This window comes from Gigantopelta aegis, unplaced genomic scaffold (assembly GCF_016097555.1).
Source record: "Gigantopelta aegis isolate Gae_Host unplaced genomic scaffold, Gae_host_genome ctg3255_pilon_pilon:::fragment_2, whole genome shotgun sequence".
Lineage (NCBI taxonomy): Eukaryota > Metazoa > Mollusca > Gastropoda > Neomphalida > Peltospiridae > Gigantopelta > Gigantopelta aegis.
In genome coordinates, this window is record NW_024533252.1 from 47668 (window position 1) to 67895 (window position 20228).

Below are 20228 nucleotides of genomic sequence, written 5' to 3' on the forward strand. Positions count from 1 at the left end.
GTTAGTGTAGCGATCTTTCATTCCCCACAGAGCTGTTAAAGCACGTTACGTAATAGTACTCTAGGCTCCTTACATATCACAAGTGTGTGATTATCTAATGATCCTTACAACATATGGCGGCTTGATGTTCAATATACACTTGTACAACAGATAGCGTCACAGCAGACTGCAAGATGTAGCTACTTTGTGTACTAATCTCATTGGGTTGTTTTTTTAGCAGTAATCAGGTATATCAGGTCAGGTCAGGTCAGGTCAGGTCAAATGCAGTAGTTATAACATACAATGGTTATATACATAACATCTCCTTTCTTTAAGATTAATTTACACCAAACCAATAATTTTAAATATTATTGTTAACTCGGCATCAAATATTTTAACGTACCAATCAACCGTTAATCCACCAAAGACCTTGTACACATATTGCGTTATATGCAGTTGGTGAACTCAATGTGGACTGTAGCCAACATTGGTATATGAACCCAGTATCTATCTATGACAGTTCTGTTGAAATTAAACCTGCACCACTGATAATTTTAATGATTACGATTAATTACAACAGATGCCCCTGATGTGACCGTTACTGGCCAGGCTACCGTTGAAGGAAACACAATGACCGTCATCTGTGAAGCTGTGGGGAAGCCTGCCTCCTATACATTCCATGGTTTCAGTCACAGCTGGAGGAATCAGTTCATCAGAACGGTGAATGGTACTAAAGTGGAACCAGACACATACGTGTGGACAGTACAGTCTGCTAGTTATGAAGATTCTGGTGACTACCAGTGTTCCGTGGACAATCAGATTCCAGACAGAAACAACACTGTGATTCAAATTAATACAACCTCAGTTCTTGTGAAGGGTGAGTCGTGTAGCATGCTATATATAATGATATATGCGGAGTTCTATATTTGTTCTATGACAAATAATATTTCAATACTAAGATTAGGTTTTTTTGTTATTGTTTTTTCGTTGTTGTTTTGTTTTGTTTGTGGATGCAAAACTAGTCAATGTTCTCTCTCTCTCTCTCTCTCTCTCTCTCTCTCTCTCTCTCTCTCTCTCTCTCTCTCTCTCTCTCTCTCTCTCTCTGTGTGTGTGTATGTGTGTGTGTGCGTATAGGTGTGTGTGTATACATTGTAGGTGTGTGTGTGTATGTGTGCGTGCGTGTGCACGCGTGTGTGTGTGTATCTCTCTCGCTCTCTCTCTCTCTCTCTCTCTCTCTCTCTCTCTCTCTCTCTCTCTCTCTCTCTCTCTCTCTCTCTCTCTCTCTCTCTCTCTCGCTCTGCGTGTGTGTGTGTGTGAACTGCATCCAGTCATGAATGTTCTATCTATTACTTATTACCGAACTAAATACAAAGAGAAAGTGATATAGTATCAGTCAATAGGGATGGGCAGGATATTAAAATGCTAATTTTTGCATCATGTTTTTATTGTATGGCCATTTGGATAGTTGTCTCATGGATCTGACCAAGTCATCTATGTAATTTGGATAACAAATAGGTTATTCATGATCAAAACTGCATCTCTGCACAGTGCATTTGGCAAAATAGTGGTTGATACCATGAATATTTATGTAGTGCTTTATCTATAGAAAGACAGCCATCCTCGAGGATATCCTTTACTGGACAATACGTCCTTCGTGCACCGCACGAAGCGGACTGCGACTGCCAGACAAATTTACTAAACCAAAACTAGCACAAAACAGAGCTAATTTGAATTGATAAGGCTATGATGACATGCACTCATGAGAAGCACTGTTAAAACACAGTTGTCAATTCCGTCACGTCATCCAAAAGAATGAAAAAAAGATATAATGTTTGATCAAGAGTCTCTCCAAAGAGATAAAAAGGTATGAACAAGTTCAAAATATGCAATAGCATCAGGCATCGTTTCGGTCAGTAATGTATCGTATTTAGTAGATATAACCCCCAGGAGACCCTGCAATCATAACAATTGTACCAGTATGATATGGTTTTGTTTCATATCGGCGTACAATTCGCATGTCCTAAGGTATCTTAGAAGTTATGATAGACACAGAAAACTAAAGCAAAATGCATCGTGTTCGACATAAAGGGGGAATAGGCTATTGGAATTTTGTAATCATGCATAGATGAGGAACTCTACAAACAAGTTATAATAATTAGCAGGTGAAATATTGACATCATAACTTCTCCAGGCTAGGATATCCTACCTGATAAACATACATGGGGCTATTATTATTCTTAAGTTGTGATGGAAGCTTGCCAATATGACCTTGCATAATGACTTCTTCCGTGATGCTATGTAGATATACAATGACATATATTCACACCTGCTCTGCAAGATATCAATGGTGAAACGGTATTTGTATTGCTTGTGTACATTAATGGCTACCATTGGATCTCAAACAGGAATACCATTCTTAATTAATAAAACATTGTTTAATATTGTCTGAATACTGCAAGATTTGATGTGTTCTGGCTTAAACTGTCCCAGTATTTTGTTTAGCCATGGACTAGTAGGCTCTAAAAATGAAAAACATGCACATTGTTATAAAGGTTTGTTGTTGACGATCAAACTACAAACACTGTGGTAATCTTTACGTGAGTTTTGCTTTTGCCCAGGGGATATTTGGATACCCTTTTTTATTCCTGAGTACATTGTACATTGTACATTCAATACCTTAGTTGGTAACATCTGTTTAAATATATCCAGCAATAAACAAATATCGTCCAATGAGATGAAATATTTATGTTATTGACTGTTGATAGTAGAGGTCGATTTCTCAAGCTATGTAATATATCCAGCAATAAACAAATATCGTCCAATGAGATGAAATATTTATGTTATTGACTGTTGATAGTAGAGGTCGATTTCTCAAGCTATGTAATATATCCAGCAATAAACAAATATCGTCCAATGAGATGAAATATTTATGTTATTGACTGTTGATAGTAGAGGTCGATTTCTCAAGCTATGTAATATATCCAGCAATAAACAAATATCGTCCAATGAGATGAAATATTTATGTTATTGACTGTTGATAGTAGAGGTCGATTTCTCAAGCTATGTAATATATCCAGCAATAAACAAATATCGTCCAATGAGTTGAACTATTTATGTTATTGACTGTTGATAGTAGAGGTCGATTTCTCAAGCTATGTAATATATCCAGCAATAAACAAATATCGTCCAATGAGTTGAAATATTTATGTTATTGACTGTTGATAGTAGAGGTCGATTTCTCAAGCTATGTAATATATCCAGCAATAAACAAATATCGTCCAATGAGTTGAAATATTTATGTTATTGACTGTTGATAGTAGAGGTCGATTTTTAAAGCTATGTAATATATCCAGCAATAAACAAATATCGTCCAATGAGATGAAATATTTATGTTATTGACTTTTGATAGTAGAGGTCGATTTCTCAAGCTATGTAATATATCCAGCAATAAACAAATATCGTCCAATGAGTTGAAATATTTATGTTATTGACTGTTGATAGTAGAGGTCGATTTCTCAAGCTATGTAATATATCCAGCAATAAACAAATATCGTCCAATGAGTTGAAATATTTATGTTATTGACTGTTGATAGTAGAGGTCGATTTTTAAAGCTATGTAATATATCCAGCAATAAACAAATATCGTCCAATGAGTTGAAATATTTATGTTATTGACTGTTGATAGTAGAGGTCGATTTCTCAAGCTATGTAATATATCCAGCAATAAACAAATATCGTCCAATGAGTTGAACTATTTATGTTATTGACTTTTGATAGTAGAGGTCGATTTTTAAAGCTATGTAATATATCCAGCAATAAACAAATATCGTCCAATGAGATGAAATATTTATGTTATTGACTTTTGATAGCAGAGGTCGATTTTTAAAGCTATGTAATATATCCAGCAATAAACAAATATCGTCCAATGAGATGAAATATTTATGTTATTGACTGTTGATAGTAGAGGTCGATTTCTCAAGCTATGTAATATATCCAGCAATAAACAAATATCGTCCAATGAGTTGAAATATTTATGTTATTGACTGTTGATAGTAGAGGTCGATTTCTCAAGCTATGTAATATATCCAGCAATAAACAAATATCGTCCAATGAGTTGAAATATTTATGTTATTGACTGTTGATAGTAGAGGTCGATTTTTAAAGCTATGTAATATATCCAGCAATAAACAAATATCGTCCAATGAGTTGAAATATTTATGTTATTGACTGTTGATAGTAGAGGTCGATTTCTCAAGCTATGTAATATATCCAGCAATAAACAAATATCGTCCAATGAGTTGAACTATTTATGTTATTGACTTTTGATAGTAGAGGTCGATTTTTAAAGCTATGTAATATATCCAGCAATAAACAAATATCGTCCAATGAGATGAAATATTTATGTTATTGACTTTTGATAGCAGAGGTCGATTTTTAAAGCTATGTAATATATCCAGCAATAAACAAATATCGTCCAATGAGATGAAATATTTATGTTATTGACTGTTGATAGTAGAGGTCGATTTCTCAAGCTATGTAATATATCCAGCAATAAACAAATATCGTCCAATGAGATGAAATATTTATGTTATTGACTGTTGATAGTAGAGGTCGATTTCTCAAGCTATGTAATATATCCAGCAATAAACAAATATCGTCCAATGAGTTGAACTATTTATGTTATTGACTGTTGATAGTAGAGGTCGATTTCTCAAGCTATGTAATATATCCAGCAATAAACAAATATCGTCCAATGAGTTGAAATATTTATGTTATTGACTTTTGATAGTAGAGGTCGATTTCTCAAGCTATGTAATATATCCAGCAATAAACAAATATCGTTCAATGAGTTGAAATATTTATGTTATTGACTGTTGATAGTAGAGGTCGATTTCTCAAGCTATGTATATATCCAGCAATAAACAAATATCGTCCAATGAGTTGAAATATTTATGTTATTGACTGTTGATAGTAGAGGTCGATTTCTCAAGCTATGTAATATATCCAGCAATAAACAAATATCGTCCAATGAGTTGAAATATTTATGTTATTGACTGTTGATAGTAGAGGTCGATTTTAAAGCTATGTAATATATCCAGCAATAAACAAATATCGTCCAATGAGTTGAAATATTTATGTTATTGACTGTTGATAGTAGAGGTCGATTTCTCAAGCTATGTAATATATCCAGCAATAAACAAATATCGTCCAATGAGTTGAAATATTTATGTTATTGACTGTTGATAGTAGAGGTCGATTTTTAAAGCTATGTAATATATCCAGCAATAAACAAATATCGTCCAATGAGATGAAATATTTATGTTATTGACTGTTGATAGTAGAGGTCGATTTCTCAAGCTATGTAATATATCCAGCAATAAACAAATATCGTCCAATGAGTTGAAATATTTATGTTATTGACTGTTGATAGTAGAGGTCGATTTTTAAAGCTATGTAATATATCCAGCAATAAACAAATATCGTCCAATGAGATGAAATATTTATGTTATTGACTGTTGATAGTAGAGGTCGATTTCTCAAGCTATGTAATATATCCAGCAATAAACAAATATCGTCCAATGAGATGAAATATTTATGTTATTGACTTTTGATAGTAGAGGTCGATTTTTAAAGCTATGTAATATATCCAGCAATAAACAAATATCGTCCAATGAGTTGAAATATTTATGTTATTGACTTTTGATAGTAGAGGTCGATTTTTAAAGCTATGTAATATATCCAGCAATAAACAAATATCGTCCAATGAGTTGAAATATTTATGTTATTGACTGTTGATAGTAGAGGTCGATTTCTCAAGCTATGTAATATGCACGATTATCTGATGTATAAATAAATCTATTTTTAGACGGGAACAAAAGGTACTTTGACATAATAATAAAATTTTACATATACTAAAGGAATGACTTATATTTTTAACAGGGAAACCAATCATCACACTGGAGAGCGAGAGTGGCGATATTATTTACGAAGAAATTGGTCAACAGGTTACGATGTATAAAACAGTGTTTTCACAAGGAAACATAAGCAAATACCAGTGGACGAAGGATAATGAAATTCTTAGTGGTAAATTAACAGACACAGACATCAGAGAAACAAAGATCACATTGAGTTTGTTTGAGAAGATCAATGTCACTGACACTGGCTACAATATCACACTGACGATCAAGACGTTCCAGGAGACTGATGAAGGCCGATACAGACTTGAAGTGTGCAACACGTTCAAGTGTGCAACATTCATCACTGATCTCATTGCTGCAGGTTAGTTTGATACGGCAAAGTCGAATTCTACTGCACTTTATGTCCAGTTTGAAGGCACCATGGGACCTTTCTGAAGAAGAAAGCAAACGATTGCTTATACTTCACAGATGAATAAAATGGTTGATGCTAATCTTGTAATTTTGGCCACCTATTAGAACGATACCATCAAACACCTAGGCAATTTTTAAATTCGTATTAATCTAACATGTATCATAAAAGTCCTATTTCTAGGCCATTCTTCACAAATAAGATATCAGAATGACCAGAATATAAAGGTTAAGCAGTATGATTAGTAATAAAACTATCGGCATTTCAAGTTTTCTAATGTGGTAAATTAAAGTCGCTAACCCTAGATATTAGGCAGTGTCAAATGTATTTGTCAATTGTAATTTGTGTTACTAAATTACACATTACTTACAACTACTTATTAAGTTATGAATTTTAACACAACCCAATACGTCCCTTCGTTTTAGTCTTTATGAACAACAACAAAATATGCAACTCGAAAACAATAACCTTAATAAACTCCCTAAAATATTTTGTATTTAATTGTGAATACGTTTAAATCTAAAACCAAGCTCAAGAAGCGACCACAAATGACAGAATAGTGATACCAACCGAACTTAAAGTTTGAAAAAAGATTTGAATGTCCAATATAACGGGGAAGTACTTCACCACTTATAATCCTTCAGAACTGCAACAGCTTAGTGGATCAACAGTATTGAGCTCAGGGAAGTCAACATCTCAGTTTGCGTATCTATCTAGAAAACCCCCACAACAAAGACATGACTAAACTGGCTACTATTATACAGTGACTACCATCACTCTCCATCATCCTAGGAAATGTGAAAACATATACGCTAGCAAAAGGAGTGAAAATAATCCAAGTAGATGAATACCACAGTAAAATGTACATGTAAGATCCGATGGGTACAACTCTCAGACAATAATTTTAGGGACTAATACTAAATACTTCAAGAGAATACATGGTTATGATGAAAGAGCACACTACAGACCCAACTACAACATGTACGTGCGTGGGAAACATCGTGACATGACACTGTGGCACAGCCCCCATGTGTATCATTTTGTACAGCATTGTCTCACATACCAGGACACGAGAAAAGCCTGCGATAGAAACCGTTCAGCCCCTGGAAAACCTAAATAGCATAGCAACATTTGTCCGAGCTGCACGTTCAAAGAAGACCAAACAGAAGAAAAAGAAAAATCCCAATATCATTGTAATAGAATATCTGATTTCTGTAAAATGTTGATTTTCAGGAAAAAAACACCACAATAGCTGGAAATGCAAGTACACAATTCCTTAATACATTCATTGATATAATGTTGTAAATGCTTCCCCACGGTTGCTAGCTGAGTGACTACTATCATCTACAACGTGGCTATCATTACTACTGTCATCCCCATATCTCCAAGCTTGACTCTATGCATGTATGGTTTAAAATATTTGAATTACAATTTATTTACTTTGGGATGCAAGGAACAGATGAAAAATGTGCTATTTATTGAATATAACAATTATAATTTAAACCTTTTATTCTCTTAGTTTTGATAACCTATTTGAAAATATTGGCAGAGAAATAAGGATTTTAAATTAGTGCGAAATTCAAACCGGTCGCCATCTCATTATAGCACCAAACCAAAAATAATATAATAATAAGCAGTCAAATGAGCATTTGGCAATTTTAAGTTAAGTTTGGCAATATTAAAGACCTACTAACCTTTGTCTTATGCAGAACATGTTACAGGTTATTCGTTTTTTTAAATATACACATACACACGCAAAGTGGACAATATTTCAAAATCTTAAGTAACCTGTTTATATGAGTTTTACTTAGGTAACTGATTGTTCAATTACGTGAATCTAGTTCTAGTAACAGATCAGTTAGACCTACCTAATTGTAAAACACTTGAACTATGGTTCTCTGCTACATTGGTGCTTCAAATGTATTGTAAAATAAACTGATTTTCAAACTGACTTCTGATAGGGTAGTTTTAATTTTAAAAATTAATTGTTCTCCACGTAACCAATTGCTGGTTCACGTGATTTTAAAGTTTCGTACCTAACACGGGAACAGAACAACGGTTCTCGTGAAATATTGTGTCCTGCACGTGCGACTACGTCAAAACAAATGGATAAAACTTAAACAACGATAGGCAGACCATGACCTCAATAGTTACAGCTGATTGTGGTAATGCATACTTTAGAGAGAGAGAGAGAGAGAGAGAGAGAGAGAGAGAGAGAGAGAGAGAGAGAGAGAGAGAGAGAGAGGTTTTACATTATTTAATGTATAAGGTCTTAACAGCTTTGTTTCTGTATTATTTTATTTTTTTACAGTGACTTGTGTCATGGAAGCAATTTTTTTTTTTTAATGGGATCTGACTATATTATTAACGTTTAGAATAAACAGGTAGACCTATCATGCAGTCATTCATACTACATTTTCACATTTATCCAGCAAATAGGCATTAGATAGAGATTCATGGAATCGACCATTATTTTGTCAAATTCCCATTTCACACTGCTCTGTGCAGCGATATGGCTCTGATAAGATATTACAGTTTTGTTGTTCATATTTATATTACGTTTATTAATATATATCTTCTCTCTTAAAGGTCCACCTTCCGTGCCAAGTTCATTCTCAGCATATGACTCAACATCTGACGCTGTGTTTCTAACATGGATAGCGGGCTTCCCTGGTGGACAGTACACACAAAGGTTTCTGGTGGAGTTCAAAGAAGCAGGACGAGGAACCGAGTGGACACAACAGTGGTACAACGATCACGCTGCCAGGAATCAGAAAATCTACATGAATATCACTGGACTTCATCCAGGACGGGTTTATGTTTTTCGTCTTTTGGCAGAAAATACAAGAAAGCACAGAAACCGCAGTCCATTTACATCAGAACTAACCATGAAAACTAAAGGTAAAATCTGTGTGTTTTCCATTGATGCACAAATAGCTCAGTTAAACTCCGCCACCGTTCCTGTCTGAACTATGGTTATGTTGGATGTTTGTGCATAAATATGTTATTTTCTAATTTTAAGTTCATATTTCATTGAAATCAGAACAGCAAATGAATAAAACGTTTTAATCCAACTGATTCTTCACCTGACATGTTTATTCTAATCTCTGATCAGTATCTAAACATGTTGTCAATTATGATCTGTTTGAGGCAAACCAACAAACATAACATGTCTACTCTTTTTTTTATCTCAATACAACATAAAATCATCATTGCATTTATGCAAAGTGAAGTAAAACACCAGGGTAAACATGTCTCAACTACGCAAGAGAAGGTGACCATTCTAGTTGAGAACGGGATTTATTAGACAACTTTAAACTGAAATGAACAACAGGTGACACATGACAACATGTTTTAAATAACAATCTTTAACTATTATATCGCTTTGTAGTATTTACCATAGAAATAGGGATTTCTGTATTACTGTTACCAATATTTTTAGTCAATACTATGAAAACTGTTATTTCTGTATGCATTGTCGTTGCGATTAGGTCTATTAATATCTCAGACGGTAATTATGTTTTAATTTATTTTATTAAAGAAAGATGTTTTCCACCAGCCTCACCGGACAAGCTGAGTGGGGAAGTTGGAATTGCAGTAGGCATTGTGATTGGGATTGCTATTTCAGCCTTAGCAGTGACAGTCTTTGTTATTTTGTGGAGGCGTGGATACATATGTACATCTTCAAACGCGGGTACTATTAGAATAATGAATGAATGAATTAATTAATGAATGTTTAACGACACCCCAGCACGAAAAATACATCGGCTATTGGGTGTAAAACTATGGTAAATGCAACAACAATGTGATGATCAACATCAATATAAACATTCAACAGTTAAATTAAAACACAGTGTAAAGAACTGTGCAAAAATACAAATATCACAGATATATATACAATTAAAATTTAGAGTGTAATTCAGTATCGTGTAAAAATTGCAATACAAATTCTGGATGGAATCGAAATGATTCCATCACATTTGTTTCTCCAAATATATCTTTTCGAGTCTCTTTGAGATGAGCACACTCCACCAAAATGTGGCGTACCGTCAGAGTACACTGACAACGCTCACGCTGAGGTGGAGGATCCTTCTTCAAAATAAATGAATGGTTCAAGTATGTATGACCGATGCGAGCACGACACAATACTATTTCATCCTTCCTGCACTGTCTATAAGATGACTGCCACTCCCAAGACTGGCTTGATAGGATGAAGCTTGTTCGCAATTGCACCGTCCCAATCATGTTGCCAAGTCGAAAAGATAAATTCGTTGATATTAAGTTTAAAATCAGTATAAGGCACACCAACCCTGGCATGAGGCAAATCCAAAGCAGACTTGGCAGCTGAATCTACCTTTTCATTACCCCTGATGCCAACATAGCTGGGCACCCAACAAAATACAACCTCTTTATTGGCAATAGATAAAAAGAACACACTTTCGTATCACCATCCCAATTAAGGGATGGTCCAGCTTCATATTGCGTAAAGCTTGGAGACACGAAAGTGAATCTGTAAATATGATAAATAGTCGGGCAGTCTCATGGAAAGTATTGTGTCTGATGGAAAAACGGTAGCACAAGCCACAGAATTCCCATCCCGTGATCCATCTGTATACACAGGAATGTAATCACGGTACTTGTCTTGAATTTCCATGAACAATTCTTTATATACCACAGCATCTGTACGATCTTTCTTCAGATGCGCAAGATCAAAAACAATTTTAGGTGGTGTAATACACGAAGGTGGTAAAACAAAATATGAAGGAGTTTCCAAAATGTAATTCTATTAGAATAAAACAGAAATCTAATATAGATAGGTTTATATATCTATATATACAGTAGAATATCGTTGGGTCGAACTTGATACGGTCGAACACATCGCAATGTTCGAACCAAAAATGAAGTCCCGAGTTAAACTTAAACATTGTTGACTGAATGATTAAGACAAACTATCTGATGGGTCGAACACGTTTTCAAGCAACAACGGGGTTGGAGAAAACGGGATTCAACTGTATATATTATATGACACATGTTTTAATAACATTCCAGACATATTCTAGACATACGTGTTTATTATTGTTTTATAACTATTTGGATTAAAACTGCTTTCATATTACAATTATTTTCAAATAATAATAGCTACATTGTATTTAGCTGGTATTCTGGCTTAATTTCAAACAGACGGTGCTATTGATCACCCATCTACTCAGCATAAATATATAATCCGCTTTTGGAAACAGACATTTAAATATAAATTGAAACGTTAAATATTAAACTTATTTTATTGATCATACATTATGTGTTACGAATATATGAGTAAACATCCTTATCACCATACCATGCTGACATATTATTAATGTTTCATAATATAGTTTGTGCTTTATAATATATATTTTCTCTGGATTTTAACAGATAAACAGAAAGCTGACATGATTGTGTAAGTATACAAATTCTCTGTTAATATTATGTCTACATTATTATTGTTTTTGTAACTTTGTAATGTGCAAAGTTGATTGTTCAGACGAGGAATTATAGTCTGCTAATAGGTTTTGGTCACTAATTTGAGTTATGTTCCTTTATTGCTGTCCTCCTCATGATAGAGCTCTATGTAGAGATTCATGGAATCAACCACTCGCATTATGCAGGGATAGGGTTTTGATCATGGATAACTGTTTTGCCTCAGGACAGTCTCTTTGAAACTACACATTATTTCACATACAGTGATAACGTGATAGTTATTGTTTTGCAGATATGAAGATATGTCTCTGGATGGTAGAGGACGTGAAGCCAGTAATGGTAATTTATGTTGCTACTATTACCAACATTAATTTTATTGTCAAGTTATTTTTCTGTTGTTCTTTTGTTTGTGGTTAATGTTTGTTTACTTTTCTTTTCTTTTTTCTTTCTTTTTTTGTAAAATATTTAATTTTGCGATTGGTCATATATTTTTGTAAACTCTATTTATCTTTTTCTCTGTTAACCCCGCCTCATCTCTGACACTGCACGAGTGAAAGAGGAAGACATAGATACACAGAAACAGAAACAAATGGGGGGAGGGGAGAGAGAGAGAGAGAGAGAGAGAGAGAGAGAGAGAGAGAGAGAGAGAGAGAGAGAGAGAGAGAGAGAGAGAGAGAGAGAGAGAGAGATGCATGTTGTCCATAAAATTGTTTTGTTTAATGATATGATTAGAGCACATTGATTTATGTATCATCGGTTATTGGATGTCAAATAATTGGTCATTCTGAAATATAGTCTTAATGTTAACAAGTATGGTAACTGACACACCATATATACTATTAATCCTATGGCTCTATAGTTACCATAGTGTTTATTGTGTCATAACTGGCATCGGTGGCGTCGTCGTTAAGCCAACGGAGATAGGCAGGAAGGTACTGGGTTCGTAACACCACTACACCCTCATTTCTCACAACTAACCCAATGTCCTGGTCAGACAGTCCACATAGCTGAGTTGTATTTCTAGGACAGTGCTTGAACCGCAGTTGGATACAAGCACGAACATAAGTTTAAATGGTATAGAATGGAATTGTTTCATAGTGCATTCTAGTTGTTCATTTGATTGTAATTCGTCAGATGTTTGTTTTCTGTCAGTTTTCCATAGATTTATCTTCATAAATGAATGGCGTGAGGTACCAGTTGTCACGTTGAATGTGTATATAATTTGTATATTACAGAAGTCTCTACCTCGCACCAAGAAACAAACACATACGAGGGACTAGGACCCCGAGAAGCTACGCCATATGCCGAATTGGAAATCCATGAACATTTTAAGAACTGAAATATAAACATGTACATTTGAAAGTATGTTAAAAATCTATGAGTTTGATTATATTAATGTCCGTTTATATTCCCTAATTTGTCTTTATCTTGTTTTGAAAATCTAGAGTTTGTTACATGTTTTATTGTACATCTGTAGTATTGTTTTTAACGATGATGTCTCCATATTCATCTGCATGCAGCTGCCCCCACAATAAACAAAACATATGGTTCATTACTTTAGAGGTAACTTTTTTGTCTAGCGGGAAGAGCCGTATATGTCTTTAGAAGTGACTTTTTTTTTGTCTTGCTGCAGAAGCCCTACATTTCTTTACAGGTCGCGTTTTTGTCTAGCTGCAGAAGACCTGTATTTGTCACGTTTTTCTCTAGCTGGAAAAGCCCTATATATCTTTAGAAGTGACATGTTAATGTAGCTGAAGACGACCTATATTTCGTTAGAAGTAATTGTTTTTTTCTAGCCGGAGAAGCCCTATATTTATTTAGAAGTGACGTTTTATTCTACAAATACGCTATAGTGTTTAACAGCTAGGGTCTCTCACTGTGAAACACGACTAATAGTTACAAATACGCTATAGTGTTTAACAGCTAGGGTCTCTCACTGTGAAACACGACTAATAGTTACAAATACGCTATAGTGTTTAACAGCTAGGGTCTCTCACTGTGAAACACGACTAATAGTTACAAATACGCTATAGTGTTTAACAGCTAGGATCTCTCACTGTGAAACACGACTAATAGTTACAAATACGCTATAGTGTTTAACAACTAGGGTTTCTCACTGTGAAACACGACTAATAGTTACAAATACGCTATAGTGTTTAACAGCTAGGGTCTCTCACTGTGAAACACGACTAATAGTTACAAATACGCTATAGTGTTTAACAGCTAGGGTATCTCACTGTGAAACACGACTAATAGTTACAAATACGCTATAGTGTTTAACAGCTAGGGTATCTCACTGTGAAACACTACTAATAGTTACAAATACGCTATAGTGTTTAACAGCTAGGGTATCTCACTGTGAAACACTACTAATAGTTACAAATACGCTATAGTGTTTAACAGCTAGGGTATCTCACTGTGAAACACTACTAATAGTTACAAATACGCTATAGTGTTTAACAGCTAGGGTATCTCACTGTGAAACACGACTAATAGTTACAAATACGCTATAGTGTTTAACAGCTAGGATCTCTCACTGTGATGAACCAAATAATCTCTTTACTGACATATCTATGGACGGCTAATGCTAGTCAAGACTTATTAGATTCAGTTCTTAAATTGGATTTGTGCAGTATCCAGTTTGCACTAGTCGTCATGTGCAGTATTATTTTATATGTTGTTGCATTTCAAACGACGCATTATGAATGAACTCAAAAAGGAACAAGATCAAAGTTTGTACCTGTTGATTTAGAATAATTTGTGTATTTTAGACACAGTACCAATTTGGTTGTCAAATAATTGATTGTTATTTAAAAACAGAACAGGACTAGACGATACTCTAGGTATGTTCATATTTATAACAGGAATACCAACACGGCAGCATAGCATATTTGTGTATGCATTAATAGCATCCATTCTTTGTCGATAATCTTACACACACACACACACACACACACACACACACACACAGACACACACGCACGCACATACGCACACACACACTAAAAGAAAACCTAAGCAAAACCACAACAAAATGTTTAAATCATATAGCAATATTTGATGTAAAGGTATTAAGTGTAAATCTTCGACTACCCGGTGGTAGGCAGCAATTCCACATTTTCGCTATATAACTATCTTTGACAATAGAGAGCAATTATAACCGTTCAAATGTCCGTCTAGCTCTTGAACGGCAGAATACTCGGACTAATGATATATCTAAACATGACAGAGTCCAGTGATGTTATGACAAGGTCACCACCACTTCTCACATGATTCACTATCAGATGTTTCGGGTAATAAGCTGGGCTTTTTCTACAACATCAGATAGTAGTTGTCTGGAGGTATAAATGTCGATCTTCTCGTATTCATCTTCGTTAGAGGATAGAGTGGACAAGGTGAAGCAGCAGTAGAGACGATAGATCTGAACATCATGATTGAACATAAGAAGGAATGCATGTGCGGATCCAGGATATATTGGGGGGGGGGGGGGGGGGGGGGGGGCACATTGACTCGTTAAAAGGGCATCTTAATAAAGCTTTAATGTTTGCAGTTAATATGAATGCGTTTGTGTATATATCATAGTGTACACACGGAAATGACTAGCTGCGGTTTTCTAGACCGCTAGCTGCATTAATGATTCCATCACATTTCTTTGACCAAATATATTTTTTCTAGTTTCTTTCAAATGAGTACTCTCCACCACAATATGGCATACCGTCAGAGTACACTGACAGTGCTCACACTGAGGTGGAGGATCTTTCTTCAAGCTAAATGAATGGGTCAAGTAAGTATGACCGATGCGAGCACGACACAAGATTATATCATCCTTCCTGCACTGTCTATAGGAGGACTGCCACTCTCCCAAGACTGGCTTGGTAGCATGAAGCTTGTTTACAACCGCGCCGTCCCAGTAATTTTGACAAGTCGAAAAGATAAATTGATTGATACTATGTTTAAAATGAGTATAAGGCACACCGACCCTGGCATGAGGCAAATACAAAAGCAGACCTGGCAGCTGGATCTGCCTTTTCATTACCTCGGATGCCAACATGGCTGGGCACCCAACACAATAAAATATCTTTATTAGCAATGGATAAAAATTGCATCAAACAACTTCATATATTTCTTATCAAACACCGCATTGTGTGTAGGATGTTTAGTAATGACGTAATGTTAGTAGCATACAGCAGAGAAAGCGTTGCACGTCTAGCACCCAAACAAGGTTCGTGAGCATAAACATACAAGCGATCTATAGGAGATGTTATAAATACACCAAAACAAAGCCTAAGTCTCTAATTGTGTAGATCTGTGAAAATCATTGACATATAACGAGCAATCCACACCAGGTGTTAAACACTGGGTGATATTGTTAATGTTCACAGAAAATAAAGTTACAAGATACTACCCTGAGGTACACCCATCTCTTGTGGGTGAATGTAGGACAAAGTCGACCCCGCCCGAACTTTAAAACATCTATCTCTTAAACACTGAAAAATTAAAACAGGAAGTCGACCTCTAAGGTCCACGCCATGTAAGTCATTTAAAATCCCATACTTCCACGTGGTATCGTAAGCTTTCTCCAAATAAAAAAACAAAAACAAACAAAAAACACTGAAACCAAGTGCTGATCATGGATGAACGTTTCCCTACAAAATGTTTCAAATCTAACAAGATGATCAACTGTGCTACGTAGAGATCTGAACCCACGTTACACGTTAGTAAGCAGTTTATGGGATTCAAGATACCAGACTAATCTAGGATTGGTCATTCACTCAATGGTTTTACAAATGCAAATTGTCAAAGCAATAGGGCGATAACTAGTACGATTTGTTGGATCCTTTCCAGGCTTAGGAATAGGAATGATTATTGCTTTTCTCTAATCAAAAAGAAAGTCACCAGAAAGCCAGATATTGTTAAAATATTTAAAAGAACTGTGTCTGATCTCTCTGCAAGCCTTAGCCATAGCAATACAAAAGCATCCAGGTTATCCACAGTAGATTCATGTTTGAGAACACACTAGTATCCCCACTCCCATCCCCACTTTCAAACACACTCCGCTGGCCATGTACATAATTAAAAAAATGTGTTGTTTCTAAAACACTTTTTTCTTTTAGATTTGTGAAATTATTGATTAAAAATAAATATATAATATACAACAAACATGCTCAAGGCCATGGGGGTAGGACGAACCCATCATAATCCTCCCCCTCACCAAAAAGCAGTGAACAAAACACACAAATAAACAAATGTCCACATAGCATACATAAAAGGAAGAACATATAATATTTCAACTAGATTTTATTCAAATAATACATAAATAATTAAATATTTAAAAATCCACACACCGAGAATGGATACGTGTTTGGCAATGATATATAAACGTCTTCCTTTCCAGCGATTCCGTTTTTTTTCTTCTATTTTGTCATATAACAGATCCGTTATGCAGTCTAGACATTTTTTGTGCAATGCCTCATCGTCTGAAAAAAATATGCCTACTTTTCCTGTTCGTACAGTAGTGGACAAAGTAATTGTATACGACCAGTGGCTTCGGTGGGGTTGGTTTCAAGAAACATTTTTTTTTTGTACTTCTTAATAGGAACACCGCATCTTCATTATTCCATGTCTATATTGTATGCCTTCGAACCCCCACCAACAGGTGCGGACCCCCAAATACATGCATTCTCTCTCTCTCTCGCTCTCTCTCTCTCTCTCTCTCTCTCTCTCTCTCTCTCTCTCTCTCTCTCTCTCTCTCTCTCTCTCTCTCTCTCTCTCTCTCTCTCTCTCCCCCTAGAAAAGGTGTTACCCAAATTATATACATATCGACTATCAGTGTTAGAGAGCAATCAACATAAATGCACATCATGCAGCCCATTGTCATTGTCAGACAAGTAATGGACACAATTTTATGAACCACTAATCACTAATCTGTCTAGTCGAAAAGCACCATGATAAAGAACATTTTACTCACATAGTTGCCAGGATGGATCCTTGAAAGAGTCTGCGACGTAGGAACATGCTAATTATTTGAAAAATGTCAATGTTCATAGAACGATGAATAGGCATTAAGGCTTGTCCAGTCAGTCTGTCTTCTCACATGATGTTTCATAAATAGGTTTTTACACGCCATAGTCAAAAGAAAGCCTCCCCAAATAATGCAAATGTGTTTAATGTTTGCCACTGTTACGGCACTGTATATCACTTTTCTTGATCCAATAACAGCAACGATGGTTTATATTAAAGCTGCAACGATTCACTTGCGTATTTTTTAAAATCTTTATTATCATTATTATCATTATTATTATTATACGAATTTAGAAAGACCACAGTTTGCAAGCTGAACATATACAGAGAAGTATTTTAAGTAGTCAACTATCAGCCACCCAATGTACTCATCATGATGGCCAAATTACGTCAGTCATGCGACGTTTTCGATATCGAAAACCGGTACATCCTCTGTGTAATATAGTTAATTATTATTATATAGTAAGTTTGCAATGATCACGAGATAAAATATTATATTTATAAGATTGACATCACAAAAAAGTTAAACGTTCGATGGATTTTAAATAGACCGTGAGTTTCAATTTCATTATCCATAATGTACGCAAACAATTGTTACCAACGTAAGTGGAACGGTTCTAATGCAATGTGTAGCCAACATCAAAGTATACATAGGAAACTTAAGAAACAAGATAACCAGCCAACCTCCTTGGTGGGATGATGAATTTGAAACACAAAAACATGATAACCATTTAGCTCTTAGGGCATACAGAGACAGGGGATGCAACTTAAATATGTACGGAGAATGTCATAACTGATTTAAACACATGCTTGTTAAAAAGAAAAATGCTTATTTCAAAAACCAAAATGAAAAACTAATGTCTGCTAGGAATTGTCCCAAAACCTTTTGGAACATTATAAAACAAAACTAAAACAAAAAACTGTACAAAATAACATAAGTTGCCAGCAATGGGTAGATCACTTTAGATTTCTCTTGTATTTTGAACCTGGTAATGACACTTATTGTAAAAAAAAAACCTGGGGAAAGATTGCATTTTCCAACAAATATTTTAAACAGCCCTATTACAGAAACTGAGATCCAAACATATATTAGTGGTTTACGTAATAATAAAGCTCCAAGACCTGATGGTATACCGAACGAATTCCTGAACAATAATAAATCATACCTGACACCATTTTCAAAGATTTTATTCAATAACATATTTAACTGTTTGGAGGAGAAGTATCATATGCCCCATTTTAAATTTGGATCAATAAATGAGCCAAATAACTATAGAGGGATTTCACTGACTGATTCTTTAAGTAATATGTTTGCATCAAATTTAAATGATCGCTTGCAACTATTGAGAAGTATATTTGTAAACGTAAGAGAAGATTGTATTACTTATTTGTAGATTTTGTCAAAAGTATTTGACACAGTGCGGCATGGTGTTTTATTAAATAGTTTAATTGAGGTTGGCATTTCAGGAACATTCTTAAGCATTATTGCATCAATGTATAGTTAACTCAGCGCTTGTGTAAAGACAGTAAATGGGCTCTCTGGATATTTCAAGTGTAATGTCTGTATACGTCAGGGTTGTACTCTTAGTCCTCAATTTTTTTTATAATTTTTATGAATAAACTAAGTAAATTCTTCAAAAACACCAGTAATCACGGATTATTTATTTCAGCTAATATGGAGAATATTCAAACTTTGATATTTGCAGACGATGTTGCCACACTTGCTTATACATGCTCTGTTACAAAACAATATTAAAGTTTTTGAACAGTTTTGCATAGCTACTGGAATGAAAAGTAATCTGATAAGACTAAAGTTATGGCATTTAGAAATGGTGGTCCCCTTCGATCATATGAAAAGTGGTTTTATGTGGGCTCTCAAATTAAAGCAGTTTCTTTTTATAAGTATCTAGGTATTATGTTCACTCCTAAATTATCTTGAAATGAAGCTCATCTCTGTCTTTCTGCCCAGGCAAACAAATCTTTGTTGACACTTTACCGATACCACAAGAGAGCAGGAAATATACCTTTTTCAGATAGCTTTACATTATTTGATGCCATGTTAACCCCAATTTTATGTTATGGATAAGAAATATGGGGCACTAGCAGATGCAAAATTATTTAAGAATGTGCAAATTAAATTTTGTAAATACCTTCTTAAGGCTGGGAAATCAGCACAAATTATATTGTGTTGGGTGAGTGTGGTAGGGTCCATCTTCAACTTATTTATATGATAAGAGTTATCTAACATTGGTGTATACTTATTCAACTACCACTTTTCTGATTACTTTGTCAAAGTTATTTGAAGTTAAACTCTTTAGATGATGTTGGGTACATGAAACAAATGTTATTTAATTATGGTTTTTGTTTTGTATGGCTATGTCAGGAAGTAGGTACTATTGGTTTGTTTATCTCATTGTTTAAACAGAGACTATGACAATTTACAA

At 34.9% G+C, this 20228-nt stretch overlaps 1 protein-coding gene across 1 annotated transcript in view; it reads left to right on the forward strand.

The window, feature by feature from the left end:
* Nucleotides 1–13281, forward strand: part of LOC121392010 (contactin-2-like) — a 32244-nt gene extending 18963 nt beyond the window's left edge. The window contains exons 3-9 of the mRNA XM_041523423.1: nt 560–856; nt 5920–6258; nt 8896–9207; nt 9848–10000; nt 11719–11743; nt 12056–12102; nt 12999–13281. Coding sequence (XP_041379357.1) covers nt 560–856; nt 5920–6258; nt 8896–9207; nt 9848–10000; nt 11719–11743; nt 12056–12102; nt 12999–13102 — 1277 coding nt within the window. The 3' untranslated portion in view covers nt 13103–13281. The remainder of the gene's footprint in view (nt 1–559; nt 857–5919; nt 6259–8895; nt 9208–9847; nt 10001–11718; nt 11744–12055; nt 12103–12998) is intronic.
* The last annotated feature ends 6947 nt before the right edge of the window (nt 13282–20228 follow it).